This window comes from Canis lupus, chromosome 18 (assembly GCF_048164855.1).
Source record: "Canis lupus baileyi chromosome 18, mCanLup2.hap1, whole genome shotgun sequence".
Lineage (NCBI taxonomy): Eukaryota > Metazoa > Chordata > Mammalia > Carnivora > Canidae > Canis > Canis lupus.
This window is the reverse complement of record NC_132855.1, coordinates 16788357-16806677: the sequence shown is the minus strand read 5'-3', so window position 1 is coordinate 16806677 and position 18321 is coordinate 16788357. Positions and strand designations below refer to the sequence as shown.

Sequence of the window (18321 nt, the reverse complement as noted above, 5' to 3'; positions counted from 1 at the left end):
ATGATAATATAGTAAGAAAGAATTAAGATCTATGTAATTTGAGGCAGGATCATGAAAGCGTCAAAAGGAAGCAAAATAGAGCATTCTGAGGGTTAACCAGGACAAAAAAACAATTCTAATCAAAGGGATCAGAGCACATGACCCAGAGGAATGAAATTTTCTGTTGAGTCTTGAGTAACTAAGATTTTCATAAGATGTAGAATGAATTGCATAAAAAGAGTGATGTGAACATACATGAGAATAGGCATGGTTCCATCAGGAAATAGTTCCATGTGAAGGTGAGGGATAAAAAATAGTGTTGCAGGTGATAGATGTCACTTCATGGACTCTGTTTTCTGGAAAAGGCATAATTAATATATTCTCCATATATTCATTCATTAAATAGAATCACTCAGTGATATCTGCATGCCTTTATGTCTTAAAATGCTTGAATTCAAATGTTTTGGCAATTTATCTGACCTCTGAGTATGGCTGGGGAGAGAGAGGGCAAGGGAGATCTTGTACAAGATACCCAGACCTCTCTATGCACTTATCTTGCTCGGATACCCAGACCTCTCTGTACACTTCTCAGCCCTCATGGACAGGTGTTGAATCTCAGTCTGTGAGAAGCCCACTGGATGAGACAGCAGTCCATAAACTTCTCCAACAGGGAAGTAAGCACATTGGCAGATTTGTTCTTCATGTTTTTCCTCATACCATTGGTCATTCCTCTACCATTGGTCATTGAAAGTCAACTTTTCTGGAGCTAGGATATATCTGACATGGAAGGGAATATCATTTCTTGCTATGAAAAACCATAATTCCTAAGGAAGAAATCTGGAGCTGGGAGCAGAATTCCAGAGAAGCATCAGTGACAAAATATGAAAACTTATTTGGAGAAATAAAAGAGAGAAATGACTTTGAGAATGGGTGACTAAAGAAATAGAGATAGTAATAACAGAAATATAGACATCAGGGAGAACACAGTATGAGAGCTGGAGAGGAATTCAAGAATGAGGCTTACAATATCTTCAAGACATTCAGGTGAAGAAGTCCAACAGGTAGTTGGGAATGCTTGTGTAGGTGAGAAAGCAAGAGAGACAGATTTGTAGAATCAGAAGTCAAGCTGATGGATTTGGTGCTTAAATTCCTGAGAAAAGATACAATTTATGGGAATCTTGGAAAAAATCCTATGAGGAAGAGAAATGGTTAGCCACTAGTCCAAAAGTGATGTAAAGAGACAAATCAGAAGATGCAGTGCTCACAGACCAATGGAGGAGAGCTTCTAGATGAAATGATGTGGGCAACAATGTGAGAGACTTCAAAAAATTCAAAGGGAACAAGCCTGTGTAAATGTCATTGTGCTTAAGGCAGTTTGGATACCTCCCACTTGACTATTGAATTTGCTGATTTCCCATATGAAAATCAAATGTAAGCCTATTGTGGCAGTAGAAAAAGGATATGCTTCAGTAGTGGAGGAAGTTGGTTTTAAAGAGAGAAAGAACTATGTCTTCCTCTGAGATATCAGGAACAAATAAGAGAATGCTATAGTCAGATGCCCACAGGGGAGGGGAGCAAAATAAGAAATGCTTTTTCCCCATGGACTGTGTTTTCTTAATGCTGTAGTGGAGAGGACCGGGAAAAGGAAGCAGGAAGTTGAGGAAAGAGCCATCCATTTGGAGTAACTGATGGGAGATGAGGAAGTTGCATCCAATGAACAATGGTCCATGAAAGACTGAGCTACGGGTGAGTAAGGGGTCATGTTAAAACAGTTGTGGGCTTCTCCTTGTAATGTTTCATGAAAAAGTTTCAATAAAGGGCACAATACTGGTCCGGATTGAAGAAGGGCATCACCAATCTGGTGTTGGGAATGATCACGCTGGTCCTGGATTCTGTGTTGGAGCCATGTGAGAGCATGCTGAATGACAGAAGATGAGTAATTATGGGGAGCAGGCTCCATGAAGAGGTACATCAAGTCTGCAAGCAACACAGTGTGTGGAAACAATTATATACTCCTATAATCAGAGGACCTCAACTGAATCCTCTCTCTACTCTTTTCCACTAGCTCTGCAAACATTCTGCAAAAATTTAACCCTTCTGCGTCCCAATTTATTGATTAGCACCAGGACAATAAGGCTTCCCACACAGGTTTATTCAGAATTAAATGTATTAGAAGGCACACGGGTGGCTCAGTTGGTTGAGCTTGAACATCTGATTCTTGGTTCTGGATTAGGTCATGATCTCAGGGTCGTGAGATCTAGCTCCTCATCGTCAATCTTTGAGCTTGGCATGGAGTCTGCTTGGGATTCTCTCTCCTTCTCCCTCTGTCTTTCCCACCCCTGTCCCTGGCTCACATGCGCATGCCTGCGTGCTCTCGCTTTCTCTCTCTCTCAACTAAATAAATAAATAAAATATTTTTTAAAAAAGAATTAAATATATTAGTACATATTAAAGTGGTTGAGACCTAGTGGCTTCTCAAAAAGTATTAACTACATTTTTTTCTGTTGTGCTAGAGCAATGTTATGTAATTTAAGTTTTTTGACAGCTGTAATTGGACATACGTGTCCCTGTTATTACATTTGCCTTTTACATTTATCCTTTTACCATTGTGTCTTAAATCTCAAATCTTCTTATACCCAGTGAGTCATAAGAGATGCTGCTAAAAGGGCAATAATCATAAATGAATTGTTTCCATCATGGCTGGTTTCTAGGCAAGGTGCTTCTATAAGCACAGGTCAGCTGAGTCTCTTCCTCAGGTGCACAAAATAAAGCATGCCATAGAACATTCACAGAGAACCTCAACCCACATTAAAAGACATGATTGAATACAGTATACGGTAGTTATTATCACTTATCATTCCCCAAAGCAGTTTTTCATGTTCTTTAAATATAACAAAAGTATAATGAATGCTCATGAATCTCCTAAATTAGTCTTTGAACAATACCACCAAAAAAGCCTACTATCTACATCTACGATATTGTAGAACATTTTCTGGCCCCAACTGGCCTTGCCATGGGCACCTGGGACTTTGCCAAAGGTTAAACCTGGAGCTAAATCGTTAATTCTTCACCCACCCCCCTCTCAGTCCTAACACATCCTCACATTTAACTTAATTTGACAGACTCCCAATAAACCAAGATGTCAGCCCAATAGTTTTTCTTTTAATTGGAAATGGATCAAAAAGAGTATATTGATTAAGTGAAATTTGTAGGCAAAGGGAAAATAAATTCAAACTTTATGGATAAATAAGTGTCCTTCCATCTGTCTTAGGAACATGGGTCTTTATGGAAATCCTATACTTTAAAAATAGTGGTTATCAACCATCTCCGCTTTTCTCCCTCTACCTCTCGGGGGATTAGAAATCATAACAATAAGAGTGCTGGAATGCCTTCCCTATTTCAAAAGCTCAGTGGATGAGCTCACAGTAAGGCTTAACTGGCTCCTGCTATAAAGAGGTAGGAAGCAAAGGGAATTAGCATTCTCTGAGCATCTATTAGTGACAGTCATTGCTCTACCCATGTGAGGTTAGTATTACTACTAGATGGAGAAAAAAAACACAAAACAAAACAAAAACCCCCCAAATCCACAGAACACCTGGGTCTTATTCTGGGCAGAGGTGTGCTGGGAAGAGAAAGAACAATTTATACTGCTCTTTTCTTATAGGGGCTGGTCTCCTGCCTAAGAACTGGATTATATACAAGAAAAAACACCATTTGAAGCTTCTGTCAATTCTTTGTACTTAGGACCCAGAGTAAATGTCCTTTGTTTGGCAGATTGAGTTCATAAGCTTTAAAAATGCCTTGAACTTGTATGGTATAGGGAGTAAGAGACAGATTGCTCTGTACATTCACAGAAATTTAAAGTTCAAGAGGGGAGAAAGGTCTTGGTAGAAGGAGAAATCCAAGAAGATACAGGCAAATCTGTGTCTAAGGAAGACACAACCATGAGAAATCCCCCACAAAACGAGACTAGCTGATTGTGGTTGGATTTTTAATTTATGTGGGTGAACACCCACTGCTGTGCCATCATCCCAACCTTCTGGGAAAGTCCGTCCTATGTAGTAGGCTTGTGTTGGTGGAAGTTCAGAAAAATAAAGGCATTTGGTAGAAGTAAGATGCCAACGGTGGTCAAGGGTTCAGAGAAGTGGGATATGAGAGCAGGAGGTGGCCATAATAAAAGATAGAAGGTCAAGAACTCCTAAGAGCTCAGGGAGACAGGGGTGAAGGGAGTGCCAAGGGTGGGGGTGTCAGGTTACCCACTGAATGTCGAAATGCATATTAAAGACTGCAGTGCCCTGTGAGGCAGAAATCGGTATGGGTGTGTCTGTGTGTGTGTAAATATTATTAATTAATTTATTAGTTAAATTATGAACTTCTTTTTACTGAAGTTGGAGAATACAAACAACCTATCTGATGTCATAGCACCAGTAAGGGATGTTGCTGTCAAACTCAAAAGCCTAACTTATTTTTACTACATTTTACTCTTTCTCCAAGAAATAATAGCAAATATTTATTGATGCCCTTAACTGTTTTCTCAGCCCTGTGCTGTGCTGAGCCAGGTAATAATATTACCCTCATTTTACAGCCCAGGAAACTGAAGTTCAGAGGGATTCCAAAACTTGCTAGAGCTCACAAAACAAACAAAAGGCAGAGCCAAGATTTAATGTTAGATTTTTCTAGCCCCACAGTGCCAGTTCTGAACTACCAAGTATATAGTTTGGCCTGGGATGATATAAAACGGAGTTGATAACACAGGTGCTTACCCACAGACTAGCCGGTATTCTGGGTTATTCATATTAACAAATTAATTGATTGGGTTGGTATAGGGGCAAGGTGGTTTTAAAAACCCTATACAATCAGGAAGCCAACTGAGAAGCTTGTTATGCTATTCATCTTGACAAGATATTCAGGACTGAGTAGTGCCAAGCATAGGGAAAATCTAACTCTTTTCAAGTGAATCCCAGAAATCTGGAGAAGAAAAAGGTGACTCATACAAGAAAGTCCTTTAAAAGCATATTTTTATTTGCTATAAGAATATAATCTGGCATTTCTATACAATCCATCATGCAAAAAAACATGGTAGGCATTTTACAAGCAAAGCAGAATCTCGGTATCTGTACATGTGTTCAATCAAGATATTAGCCAAAGCTGAAAAATAATATATTGGGATAAAAGAATACAGAAGGAGCCAACTGTCTTCCCTAGGATCATGGCTTCTAACGTCAAGAAAGCACAGCCACCTTGCTGTCTCAATGCCTAAGACTGAAAGAATTGACGGATAGATGAGGAACATCATCGATGATCCCCTGGGGAGCAAGGAGGCCACTACCCATGGGCAGTTTCATTGTGTGGCTAAATGGCTCTGTGAAGCAACACTGGGGCATCTGTATACAAACAGAGAGGAACTACCTGTTGAGCTAACCTAATTCAGGTGGAATAGACACTGCCAGCCTGCAGAAGGATCCTTTGCTTAGGCACCAAGCAGGGAGTTAAGAATTACAATTGCTTTCCTAACAAAAAGTCACAGTGATTTTTTTTTTTTGTATAGTAATTAAATTTCCCTGCAATACCGTCATAAAGCATGTTTTAAATAAATTGCTCAATGGCATGATGGGCACTAAACTCTGGAGCTGGCCCACCTTGCATAACTGTGGTTTACTGGAAGTGACTGTGGCCAAAGAGTTCGAAACCCTTTACGATCAGACCCCCAAAGGCTGTGGCCATCAGTGCGCAGCTCCTTCTTTGCAGGGGAGCCTGAGAGTTTTTTCTGGATGTGGAATGTTCACAGCTACATCTGTCGTGCTCTTATTACTCACTGAGTTCAGCAATAACATTCCAAATCCGTGTTACCTCAATCTTCACCACAAAAGGCAATGGGTATTATGAATCCCACTTTCTAGTTAAGCAAACTGAGGCTTTTAAAGATTATGCCATTAGACTGAGGACATGCAACTAGTTATAGATGGGACAGGACTGGTGACCAGGACTGCCAGACAACACATGTAAATTTTCCACTGCCTCAGACCATTTCTTGAAGGGGTCAAAAGTTATTTCTGGCCTTGAACATTTCCTTACCAGTTTGTGTGATTTTAGGCCCAAAGTGAAAAGTCTAGGAGACATTCAGGAGAGCTAAAAATGTCACAGTGAAGAGAAGTGAGTTACTGACTTCCATTCCACCAAGAGCTGTAAGAGCAACTGAGATCCCAAAGGGCCTTTGCTATGCTATATGGTCTGCTGAGAGGATGATCTGAAATTTAACTTAGAGGTATCTCCAAATTTATGGAGAAAAATCTGCAAATAAGGGATTCAAATTAGGTTCAATAATTTACACTCTCCTGCCCCAGGACCACGAGACAAAATGGACATCTCCTGGGGTAGATCTCAAACCTGGAGTCTCTGAGGCATGGGCATCCCATTGATTTCTAGCACTGTCAACTATAAGTAAAAGTAACAAATTAGAAGTAGAGCCAAAATGTTATTTCCTGCAAACTCTCACATCTCCAAAGGGACAAAATGAGGCAGGAAGCCTGTCATGAAAACCAAAGCAAGGATCTTTATTTTTAACTCATATCTGCTTTATGAAGCCTCACTTTAGAATCCTCCATGAACTCAACTATTCATTAGTCTTCTTTTCCCTCTGCAATTGTTACATTCAGAAACACAACTTTTAACTTTAATGCACTTACTTTGAAAGTTACATATTTACCTGGATTTTAAATATTGTAATAATCACTGTAATTAAGGAATGCACTTGTAAAAACATTTTTCCCATTGTATTTAAAACTGGAAAAAGTGTTTTAAGAAGTGCATTTCTTAACTACAATGATTATTAAGCCAATATTCTTATTGCGGCAAGTCAACTTCTAGGGATAAAAGAAGTGTCAGTGGGAGGAATTTTCTAAAGAAGATGCATTATTTTAACCCGGGTCCAACTTAGACTTTGAAAGATCTATACAAATAAAAGCCACAGGAGACTACCGTCTTATTATTGGAGTCTGTGTTGACTCCCAGGTCCAGTTACAGATGCGTCCTTTACAGAACAAAGGGGAAAATCACATATGGACTTCACTTTGCCTTGATAGAGTCCATCACAAAAGCACCAGCCCTCCAAGGCCTCCAAGGGTCTTGGAAACCTATCCCACTGTGGCTGGTGAGTGCTGAGAGGAAGTTGAGTGGGCCTTTCCTTCACTGTCCCCTTGACCTATTTTCTGTTCCAGTTATGTGAGATATTCTGAATCTTTTTCATTTTGATCCTCTGATCCAGCATCTTGTACCTCGCAGGATGCTCATCAGTTTTCTTTGGGACCGAAGGTGCGTAGGAACTAGATGCATAAGCAGGGCGTTTAAAATGACGCAGAGGAGCCTTGATGACTGGCGGCCATGCAAAGGAAGACAGACAACCATTAGCCTCACCAATGACATGGCCCAATCTAAACACTGTGGGCAATGTGCTCCCCCCTAGGCCTGTCTGTTTTCTTTAAAACCAGGACACAAACAAGTTGGACCCTCACTGGAATCTTACTGCAGATAGATGAAAAAAGACATTCTCACCTTGGTCATTTACTTAAATAAAGACAAATTCTTAGAGATGGACAATGATGACCCCAGAATACGAGTGTTTTTTTGACAATGAATGTTTGGGGTTAAGGAAGTGAGAGGAGCAGTGGGATCACTTTAGCGAATAGCAAAGCAAACACAGGTGAGCAGAGTCATACCATGAATCAGCATTAAGCATTATATATAAGCTTTTAGGTTCAGCAAAATGGCACACAATCCTGAAGTGCTAAAAAAAAAAGGACATCACTGAGAGAATATTTGCCAAACACATATATAAAGGTCTTATATCCAAAATATATATTTTTAAACTCTTAAAATTCAGCAAAGGGAAATAAACAATGCAATTTACAATGGAGCAAAAGATCTGAACCAACTCCTCACAGAAGAAGATATGCATATGGCAAAAAAAAGTAACAATTTATGTCATTAGGGAATTGCAAAGTAAAACAGCAATGATATACAGTACACACCTATCAGGATGGATAAAATCCAAAACAAAACAGATGACACCAATCGCTGGTGACGATGCAGAGCAATAGGAACTCCCATTCTTGCTGGTGGGAATGTTAAGTATTACAGCCACTTTGGAAGAGTTTGACAGTTTCTTATGAAGCTAGTCATAGTTTTACCACATGTTCCAGCAATTGCGCTGCTAGGTATTACCCAAATGATTTGAAAACTGATGTCCACATAAAAAACCTGTACATGAATTTTATAAAAGTTTATTCATAATTGACAAAAACTATAAGCCAAGAACTCCTTCAATGGTTAACTGAATAAACATGTTGTAGAACATCTATAAGTGGGTTATTATTCAGTGCTAAAAAGAAATGAGCAGTCAAGCCACATAGAGACATAAAGTATTACTGCATTCCTCCTCCCTCTGCCCCCAGCTCTTCCCCTTCTTGACAACTTAAATATACAATCATAGGGGGTGGTTAAGTTCTGGTACGTTCTTAAAATATACTACTGTGATACTATGGAAAAGCCGATATAGATATCTATTAATAAAAGTAGAGGTTCATGTAATACTGTTAAACCAAAAAAAAAAAAAAAAAACCCAGTAAATATAATCTAATCTTATTACGATAAAAATGTACCAATATGTGCATCAGAAAATCCGGAAGATCACATCTTTAAATCCTGGCAGTGATTAGCTCAGAGGAGTAGATACATGGTTTTTGGTTCATTGTTTCTACTTTTTAATTTCTCTATGATGATCAGTTTTTAGTGACATAACTTTTGAAAAAGAAACATACTACTGAAATTTCTTTCCATAGAATTGCAAGTCAGAGCTTTTCTACAAAATCATGCATAATAAAAAGCCAGCAAAACTGAGGTCATTTTGGGTGTTAGTCTGAGACATCTCCGAGAGCTCAGAGCTGACTATACTTTTTCACAGTCTGTACACTAATACGCATTCATTGACTTCTTAGAGTTCTTGGGTGTTGCTGATAGAACAGTGAACAAAACAGACAGAAATTCCATTCTAGTGACCCCTACTGAAACTTGTCACTTCGCTTACAGAAGAAAAAAGTGTTCAGGCATAATTAGGGATGCTATTACTACCATAACACCCACACTACCTTTGCCTTCTGAGTTAGGCTAACACGAAGTAGAGACTTTGAGTAAATGGTCGAGTAGTGACATAATAATATCTATGCGGAAGAACAGAGAGGTTTTTTGGAAAGACCTCAGAGCACTCAATTCCGTGCTTTATGGTGAACAGCACAAAACACTCTAGAAACAAGTGTAAAAACAGCCCTGTTACCCTGGAGAATGGGGTAGAAACAAGAGAGGCTTCAGATTAAAAGCGGATTGTTGCAAGCATCTGGGCTAGCTGATTTACTGCTCTTCAAGTCACAATCCCTCTCCATATTCATTCTATTTTCACTACTCAGCATGAACCCAGCCAAAGTATTATTGAATTTCCCACTTCTCAGCATGAAGAGACATTTACCGTTTGCTGGAATTCTGATCGTCTGAACAAAAACTCCCCTTGCCACTGGAGTCGCTGCAAATAGAGTTGAGCCTGCTGATAGAGATCGGCTCCCCACCAAGATTGTGGAAATACTTACATGCCTGCTGTCACCCTTACTCAAAATGTTGGAAAAAAGAAAAATTCATACAGTGCTGTTCTGTACGCATTGATTACCTTTCCTCTCTGCAGGGGAACATGATTTGATGACAGAGCAAAAGAGCAGAACCAGGGATAAGGCCACCATCTTGAATTTAGAGGAGACTTTGGTTTAGGGGGTGCCCGTGTGGCCTCCTAGGGCCCTTTCATTTGTATACTGGCTATTGCTTAGATACTGGAAGAGGATCTGATCCTTCCCCTTTCAACAACTGCACACATTCCACAGCTGAACCTGAGCAGTGGTGTTAAAATCCACCCCCTCCTTCCCCCGGGGGTAGAAAATAACCAAACTGAGAACAGAATCCCCCTTCCCTCCATGTGCTTGGTTGTTAGCAAGTTGGACCTTTTTTTTCTCTTGGGGACATAGTCACAAAGTCTGCTCTCATCTCTTAGAGCAATTTACTTGGTGGAAATGGTCTAATTAGCTACTGAAGATCTGACAAAGGCACATATCGCTGCTCAGAGCCTGAACGTGTGAGAGTCATTATCTCTATTAGTTTCAAATGCACTTAGCAAAAGAAAAGTGCAAGACAAAAACTGACACATCACCATCCTTTATTTCACAATTACACACAATAATTTGTTTTCCATAAAAGCAGCCCTCTTTGAGGAGTTTGAATCCCCGTTTGTTTAAATCTCATCTTCCTCGTAAACACCACAGTTCTCCCAAAAGTGTGTGTGATCATCTCCCTTTCCTCAGCCACCACCGACCTGTTTTTCCCTCTCTGTTTCTGTCTCTGTCTCTGTCCTTGAGGCCATTTTGCTTGGTGGTTACTTTCTTTATGGTGTGGGAGATGAGTGCATAGAATTGTTCTTCTGGAAATAGATTCAGATTTAGTCCTACATCAAATTAATACGGTTAGTTGGATTCAGGTATTGCAATGTGAAAGAGGACTTTTAAAGCTCTTTAAGAGTATATTAGTCTATTATTGTTTCTCAAAGTACCCTTCAATAAAGTTGTGAATGTAATAGGTGTTGTTGAGGGACAGGGAGATTCCTCAGTCAAATTTAACTGGGTTAAAGTCAAACTACTATCTTCATGGCAGGACTTCTCAGACACCCAAATAATGGGGATGTGTATTAGGAATCCTTAAGAAGAGCCGACAGCCTGTGGTTTTTCTCAATCTTATTAGGTTAAGAAATTCCCTTCATCTCACAGAGTGTTCAGCAGAAAACACTTTCAGAAAAGACTGGCCTAATTCATTATTATCTTTATCTTATGGTATCATATCATCTACTGTCATAAATCCCTACTTCGGGACACCCCATTGTTTCACACAAAGTGAGAACAGGCCACGGAGAACTATCACTGGTCCTCAGCTAGTGCTGGTCCTGCCCACTCTCCACAAGTTAAATAACAATCTGTGTGAGAATCTGTCTCTGTTCTTTTGATCCTCTCTGACCTCACGGTGGTCTTCTGCTTCCAGTCACTGCAGGAGTAGCAACTCCTTATGGAGATTTTCTGAATCCCTGTTGCAGAGCACTACCTCTGAGGGCAGCAACTTGGTCTACCCTTAGCTTCTGAATAAATTCTAATATTAGCACCATTCTAAAATAAGAACTGTTGGACATTATGTTTTCTGCCCTTTCAAAGATAATGCCATGATATGATCTTTGCAAAAAAACCATTTCCATTTTAGACCTTTTCTATCTGCATTCACACACACACACACCCTAACAAATAAAAAAAAAAAATATTTGTTGCCTCTGAAATGCTGTTTTACACGAAGAATAAAATGCCACTGCCATACATTTCATTTCTAAAATCAATGTCTACTTGTGGTATCTGCCTGAAAGCGGATGGAAGGCTCTTATAAAAATGCGCAAAAATCATTCATGAGTTCTGAGTTGCAAAAGGATCAGAATGCTAACATCAGCTCCATCAAGGATGGAATGATATAAGAACCGAGCTTGTGATTTTCATTTCAGGATTCACCATGGTAAAATAGCTATGATACCTGACATACATTGTGTGCTAGGCACAATGCTAAGAATTTAATGTGAACGAGCTTTTAATCTTCTTTACAATCCTATGAAGTAAGCACTGTTATCACCCCCTTTTTGGGTGAGGAAAACCGGGGCTTAGAGAGCTTAAGTAACTTGCCAAAGCCTACACAGCTGGCATGCAGGAAGTCTGGATTCTGGATTCACATCCAAGTAGCTCAACTTCAGTGCCTTCACTCGATATTTAAAGTAACCTTGGACCCAAGTTCAGAGTAAGTTTTGATAAGTAGCATAATAAGTTAAAGGAGTCAAACTTGTACCTCATTAATACTCTCAATATTTGAGTATCTAATCCGTATAATATATAGGATTCTTGAACACACTTGTTAGTAGGTATACTCACACTCCCCCCAAAGCAAAAGCAAATCATCCTCTTGCCCCTTACACATGCACCTAATATAATTTGTGATAATGGCTCAGGAAGGAATTATATAAAGGTCCTGGCTAACAGGTCTCTTAAATAACTGCTCTTATCTCTTGCTTTACTTATGCCAGGTTGGAATGTTAATAGGAATTCCAGAAGTCACAACCATTGTTGATGAACAGTCAAGCCAGGTAGAGCTTCAGGATTTTGGGTGAAATTTTTAATTTGGTGGTTCTTACCCAGGGTGCAAATGAGAACCACCGGGGGAGCTTTTAAAAATCCCAAAGCTCAGGTCAATTAAAGCAGAATCTAGGTGCATTTAGCCTGAGACCTCAGGAGTTTCTAAAGCTCTTCAGATAATTCCACTGTGTGTGTTTGAAAACTACTGTTTTGGTTTCTCCAAACATCTCCTTCTTTATTTTCACAAAAGAAACAATAGTTAATAATATTTTGCACACACAGAGTGTTGTGTAAACTGTGGAGAGCTAGCCAATGTTGCTGCTATATTTTGATCACAACAAACTGCCTGGGTGGGGAGGAGTCTTTATGCATCTGTTAAAGTTACTTGCAGTCTTCAGAATTATGCTTCCCCCCCTGCTCCTGTCTACCACACTTTGTTCTTCTTATTGGGCCTACCATGATGACAAAAGCTCTGAGAAATGAAAGGCATTCTTTTGTTGGAGACAGCAACTTCAGTGCCATCATCTGAGGACTGTAAGGAGATCCACACCAAGAGCCAACCCTGAGATTAGCCATTATTTTCTAAATAAATCTAACATCCAGAAAAGGAAAAATATAAGACAAGACAAAGAGCATGTTCCTGATGTCTGTCTGAGGGGTAAGATAAGAGTGAGAGCTCTGCAGGCAGAGATCTAGTTTGTTGTTGTTTAAATTGTTGTTGAATTTATTAAAATAAGTTGACTGCCAAATGTTATAACACATTCCTGACTCGTGGCTATGCAACTTGTCCCAGGAGAGAGGACCAGTGGGAAGGGAACATCTGTCCTGCAGGCAGTGCTCAGGGGACTCCATGGGCCTTCCCTGGGCCCCAGCCCTGACATAAGGCAGTTAACAAAAGGACCTGGGCACTCCTTCACAGCCACTTCTATGGACACATGTACCCCCTGAGCCATGTCAGCAGCAAGGGGTACAGCCTGTCTCATCCGTGCTTTTCCTTCTACCTACATGTGGACTAAATCCACTGTTCTTTGTGAGAATCCACAGCAAACTTTATACAAGACTCCTGTACTTGAAATAAAAATGCTGAGCAGGAAGGTGGCATTTTGGATGGATTTTTAAAATATTGAAAACCACCAACTCTAAGTCCTCTGGGAGAATTTTCTCAGCTGGTGGGATGAAACATCACTTCCCACTTACAAAACACATTCAAGGTGAGCCATTTGGAATGGGCACACTATAAAAATTCCCCAATGCCTAATTATCTCAAGATATCTTATTTTTAAGACAGGACGCAACACTAAGCTTTTGGCCCATTCTGCCAATGGACAAGCTAGGAGTCTTAAAGCCTGCTTCTACCACTCCTGATTTTTCTTGGGCAAGTCACTTCACCTATAAGCTTCACGATTCTCCTCTGCAGCCCATGTGTAACGATGTTGCCTATCTCATAGGGCTGCTGGAAAGAGTCAGCCACATTGGGCTTTTAAAGGATTTCCTACAGCGTCTGGCATAAAGAATGCCTGCAGTTCCTGATGACTTCTCTTAAGATGCTTGTAGGGAGAGTGACCATGTCCAAGGGGAACTCCCGAATGCCAGGAAGACTTCTAGGACAGGCACTGTCATTTCTTACAGGACTGACTTTGGGCTGCTAGTTATAGTATTGCTCAATTTGAGATAATCCACCCTTTGGGACAATCTGCCTGATGTTTGTTTTATGCCTCTGGATGTGTTTCCCCTTTGGACTCTTTCTAGGATATCTTTTCAGATTGTCTGCAATTCCAACCGGGTTTATATCTGATTCTGGTCAGGTCAGCCACATTAGCTAATTTGGCATGAATCAGTGGCATTTGGAAGGTGAGCTCATGAGAAAACACAAAATCAGCCAAAAGACTCCCCTCAATGCTAGTATCAGCTCCATGGAGGACGGAAACAAGAAGGGTTCATCCCATTCCCAAGGGAGAAACACACCCTTTAAACCTCCAGCAGTTTCGATCAATTGGTTTCCAAAGCTGGTCTTTTCCTTAAAGGATAAATGGAAGATACTAATACATTTCAACAGAATAGACTTGGTTCTTGTTCATTATCTAGGCTTCCCATGAGGTGTTTTGAAAAATGAAAGTGAAACATAACAACTTTTATAAACCCAAGGCTATACTGTTTAAGAAGATTAGTAGTATGGTCTCCGTCCTCTGTACCATTCAGTGTTTTCACATCCGTTATTGCAGCTGCCCCCATCCTTGGAAGGGGCCAGATTCAGTTCTGTCTCTACTCCCCTATGACTCAAGCACATGATTTCAGTTTCCTTTTTTTTTTAATTAATTAATTAATTAATTTATTTATTTATTTATTTATGATAGTCACAGAGAAAGAGAGAGAGAGAGGCACAGACACAGGCAGAGGGAGAAGCAGGCTCCATGCACCGGGAGCCCGATGTGGGATTCGATCCCGGGTCTCCAGGATCGCGCCCTGGGCCAAAGGCAGGCGCTAAACCGCTGCGCTACCCAGGGATCCCTGATTTCAGTTTCCTACGTAGAAAAGAGATGATAACTCTCACTACAGAGAGCTGTGATGATAAGCGAAGGAAATCACTTAAGTGAACAGTCAGCATGGCACTGACATGTGGTAGGTGCTATCTTGCTATCTATTTCTAATCCTTCCTCAGATGAAGACCCTACAATTCAGGAATTAGCTGGAAAATTTGCAATTGCCAGGAAAATTCAGTAGTAGTATAGTTTCCCAGCTAGGGAATTCATCTGTCTCCTCAAGGCACAGAAAGCATTATACTGAGGCAACAATGATTAGTGTCTCTTCCTTTCATAGAAATACAATTTAGCAACATAAACCCAGCCAGAAAATCACTCTTAAACCATACCCATCATATGTATTGTTGTCTAAGGTGATGATCTATCCTTATGCTCTTCAAGGTGTATTTTATATTAAAACTACAATAATGAAGCCCATCATCTACATTTTAAAAGATGCTGGCTCTCCAAGGACTTTACCTCAAAAACATGAGACTGCTCAATAACCTACTGGATCCACATTTTCACCTCACAGAGCAAAGAGCACAAAAACAGGAAACCTGCTGTCTGAGAAGCTATCCAGAAGGAGCTGAGAGGACACTGCACGAACCAAATCACTACCTAGGATAGAAAGATGACCCATCAGCATTTCTAGGCCCCCAGAGGAACATATGTCCATAGGGAAAAGATAAACCATATGGTTTTGTGGCCCTTCATCCAGCCTGGAGCTGTTTGCATCCACCTGCAGTTCTCAACCTGGCTGCACATAAGATTAGTTGGAGAGCTTTGAAGTTTACTGATGCCCAAGCCCTACCCCTAAGAATCTCCGAAACGATCCATTATTTTAAGGTGGAGCCCAAGTATCAGTATGTTTGTCATGTCCAGTGATTCTAATGTGCACCAAGTTTGAGAAACACTGGCTTAGGTTCCAAGTTTGTTCTGAGACTAAGTCACCTTATACTTGGGCATTAAGGGATGCCTGGGGCAGGTGGCAGGGTTTTGTCATTACATGCAGGAGTTTCCAACCCATGGCCATGTGCTAAGATCTGTGACAAGAACTGAACCCATGAAAATATACTCTGGGGACAGGTGGTGTGGTATTATTACAAGAGAAGCATGAGTTGGGACAGCACATAACTGGGTTAAGCTGTTACTAGTTGTAAGATTCTAAGAAGATAAACTATTCTGGGACTCAGGTTTTCTGTTTCTGTTTTTCTGAAAAATGGGAAGAACAGTAACCGCCTTGCATGGTGCTCTGAAGATTTTAAAGGGGATGTAAATGAGATAACATATGTACAGTAACTTGGAACCTTGCAGACTGCCAGCATGTCGTAGGTGCTTGGTATGTGGCTACCATTAAAATTTAGCACAGGGGATGAATGGTCATCACTGAGGGCCTTTTAATGGTGCCTCCTGATGGATTTGTTATTATAGTGTAGAAAAGTCATACAATTCCCTGCACAACTGGATTTTACTACATGAAAGACCTTACCAAACAATGAAGAGATTAACTTAATGAATTTATTTGTGAACACTCGGCAGAGAACATTCTGATTCATGAAAGACTATCCAAAATGTGCATGTATATATATATGGAAATATATTTATCAGCTACCTGAGGGAACCCCTTTGCTGAAACTTAGGGCCATTTGGAGCAAAGCAAAAACATTTAGCCCACATTCTAAACTATTTACACAAGGTACAACATGCATGGATGTTCATGAAATCACTTTGGGTAATGCCTAACCATGAATGTGAGTGAGTGCTGGAAATCCTGGCTGGGATGGGAAGTGTGACTTAGACAACAAACCAGAATGAAAGAATTTCAGTCCCTGAATTCTAATCTGGGTGCAATTAGGAAAATAACAAGGACATTTTTGATTCTTAAGACTCTTTGCATTTATTATGCTGAGGCATAATAATTCTTCAAGTCACCTTCATTGGAAGCCATTCTTAAATCACTGACGCCTTGGTTTTTTTTTCAATGCTTCTTTATGCTTTACCCCACAGATGATTAAACTTGGCTACAAACCTCATGGGGATAGGGAAAGGGTATTATGCACACTTGCATCCCCAGAACCTAATCACAGAACTGGTAACAGTTGGTGCTAAGAAACATTTAATGAATGAGTAAACTACTCTGCATCATACTCGGTAACCTTCACAGATTTCCCACCTACTAAAGAATAAAAATGAATCACTTAGGATACACACCAGCTGGCAAAGTTGAACAGCATCTACAGGCCCTGACATTGTCCCCTGCGTCAACAATGTCTCGATACCTAGATTTGCTGCCCATGGTTGCCATCAAAGGGTGCCAGCAAGTTCCTTCCCTTTGAAGTCTCCAGTCTGTAGCCCGAACACACTTGCTTTACACAAACACTTCAACCTCAGCTCCTTTCTATAAGTCTTCCTAGGGGGGCGGGGGGTGGGGGTGAATGGGTGACGGGCACTGAGGGCGGCACTTGACGGGATGAGCACTGGGTGTTATTCTGTATGTTGGCAAATTGAACACCAATAAAAAATAAATTTATTATTAAAAAAAAAAAGTCTTCCTAGAGTGTGGAGAGGCACTGAGGCATGGTGTTCAAACCCCTCTCCCTCTGACAGAGAGGTGAAAGAGGAGGAGCAATTAAGTAAGCCTGGAAAACAAGCTCTTTTCTTCTTCAAACAATGGCTGGCTATTAAATGCCCTGCAACTTGATGATTTAATGATTAATGGTTTCATTTAATAAAATTATTATTTTAACTAACAACAACAACAAAAAGAACAAAAAAGTACTCCCTCAAGGAGGGATCATCTTCAGTTTAGCTCTTTCATTTTGTTTGCCCTGGCAGGCCCAATGTATGTGAGGCATGCTGTTTCAAACGAGAAAAAAATATTTTGGAGAAAAGCTAAATCTTTTTCTTGAGCTTTTTCCATCAATGTGTGCGGTTTTCCACATGTGCATATGAAATGGGAAGTGTAAGGCTCAGTCAGTAGCTCTGCCCGTTGTTCATACCAACAAGGACCTATGCCAGAAGAAGCCTGCAAAGCTAAATTTCACCAGGTTTGTAGAGCTCTGAAGTGCCAACTCAATACATCACGAATGAGCTTTGATCCAGTCCACAGAAAGAATGACAACCACCATCCCTTAAACAGAACTCAAGATGAAAGAATCAAAAAGAGAGCACTCATTGGAATCTTTACTTAAAAGACAGTGTGTGTGGGGGGGGAGAGGCAGCCCCGGTGGCGCAGCGGTTTAGCACTGCCTGGAGCCCAGGGCGTGATCCTGGAGACCCTGGATGGAGTCCCACTCTCTGTATGATGCCTGCTTCTCCCTCTGCCTGTGTCTCTGCCTCTCTCTCTCTCTGTCTCTATGAATAAATAAATAAAATCTTTTTTTTTTAAGAAATAAAATCTTAAAAAAAAAAGTGTGGGATCCCTCTGCACCCATAGCTGCACCTGAAATCAGTGCATGGGTAATTGGTCTAATCCCCAGGAGAGTAAGAAAGGTGGTTACAGTATGGATGATTTGACACCAGTCTTTATCCATTAGCAATGAAACTTAAGCAAAAAGCATAGGCTTGCCTTGCCTTGC

The 18321-nt window shown here is 40.4% G+C and overlaps 1 protein-coding gene across 6 annotated transcripts in view; it reads right to left on the bottom strand.

Moving 5' to 3' along the window:
• Nucleotides 1–4980: 4980 nt before the first annotated feature.
• The window catches only part of PDE1C (phosphodiesterase 1C), a 491380-nt gene continuing 478039 nt past the window's right edge, over nucleotides 4981–18321 (bottom strand). For all 6 annotated transcript variants that reach the window (XM_072783564.1, XM_072783562.1, XM_072783565.1 and 3 more), the window contains one exon: nucleotides 4981–7350. Coding sequence is in view for 4 of the 6 variants with exons in the window: in XM_072783562.1 (XP_072639663.1) it covers nucleotides 7181–7350 (170 nt within the window). In the remaining 2 variants the exon portion in view is untranslated. The remainder of the gene's footprint in view (nucleotides 7351–18321) is intronic.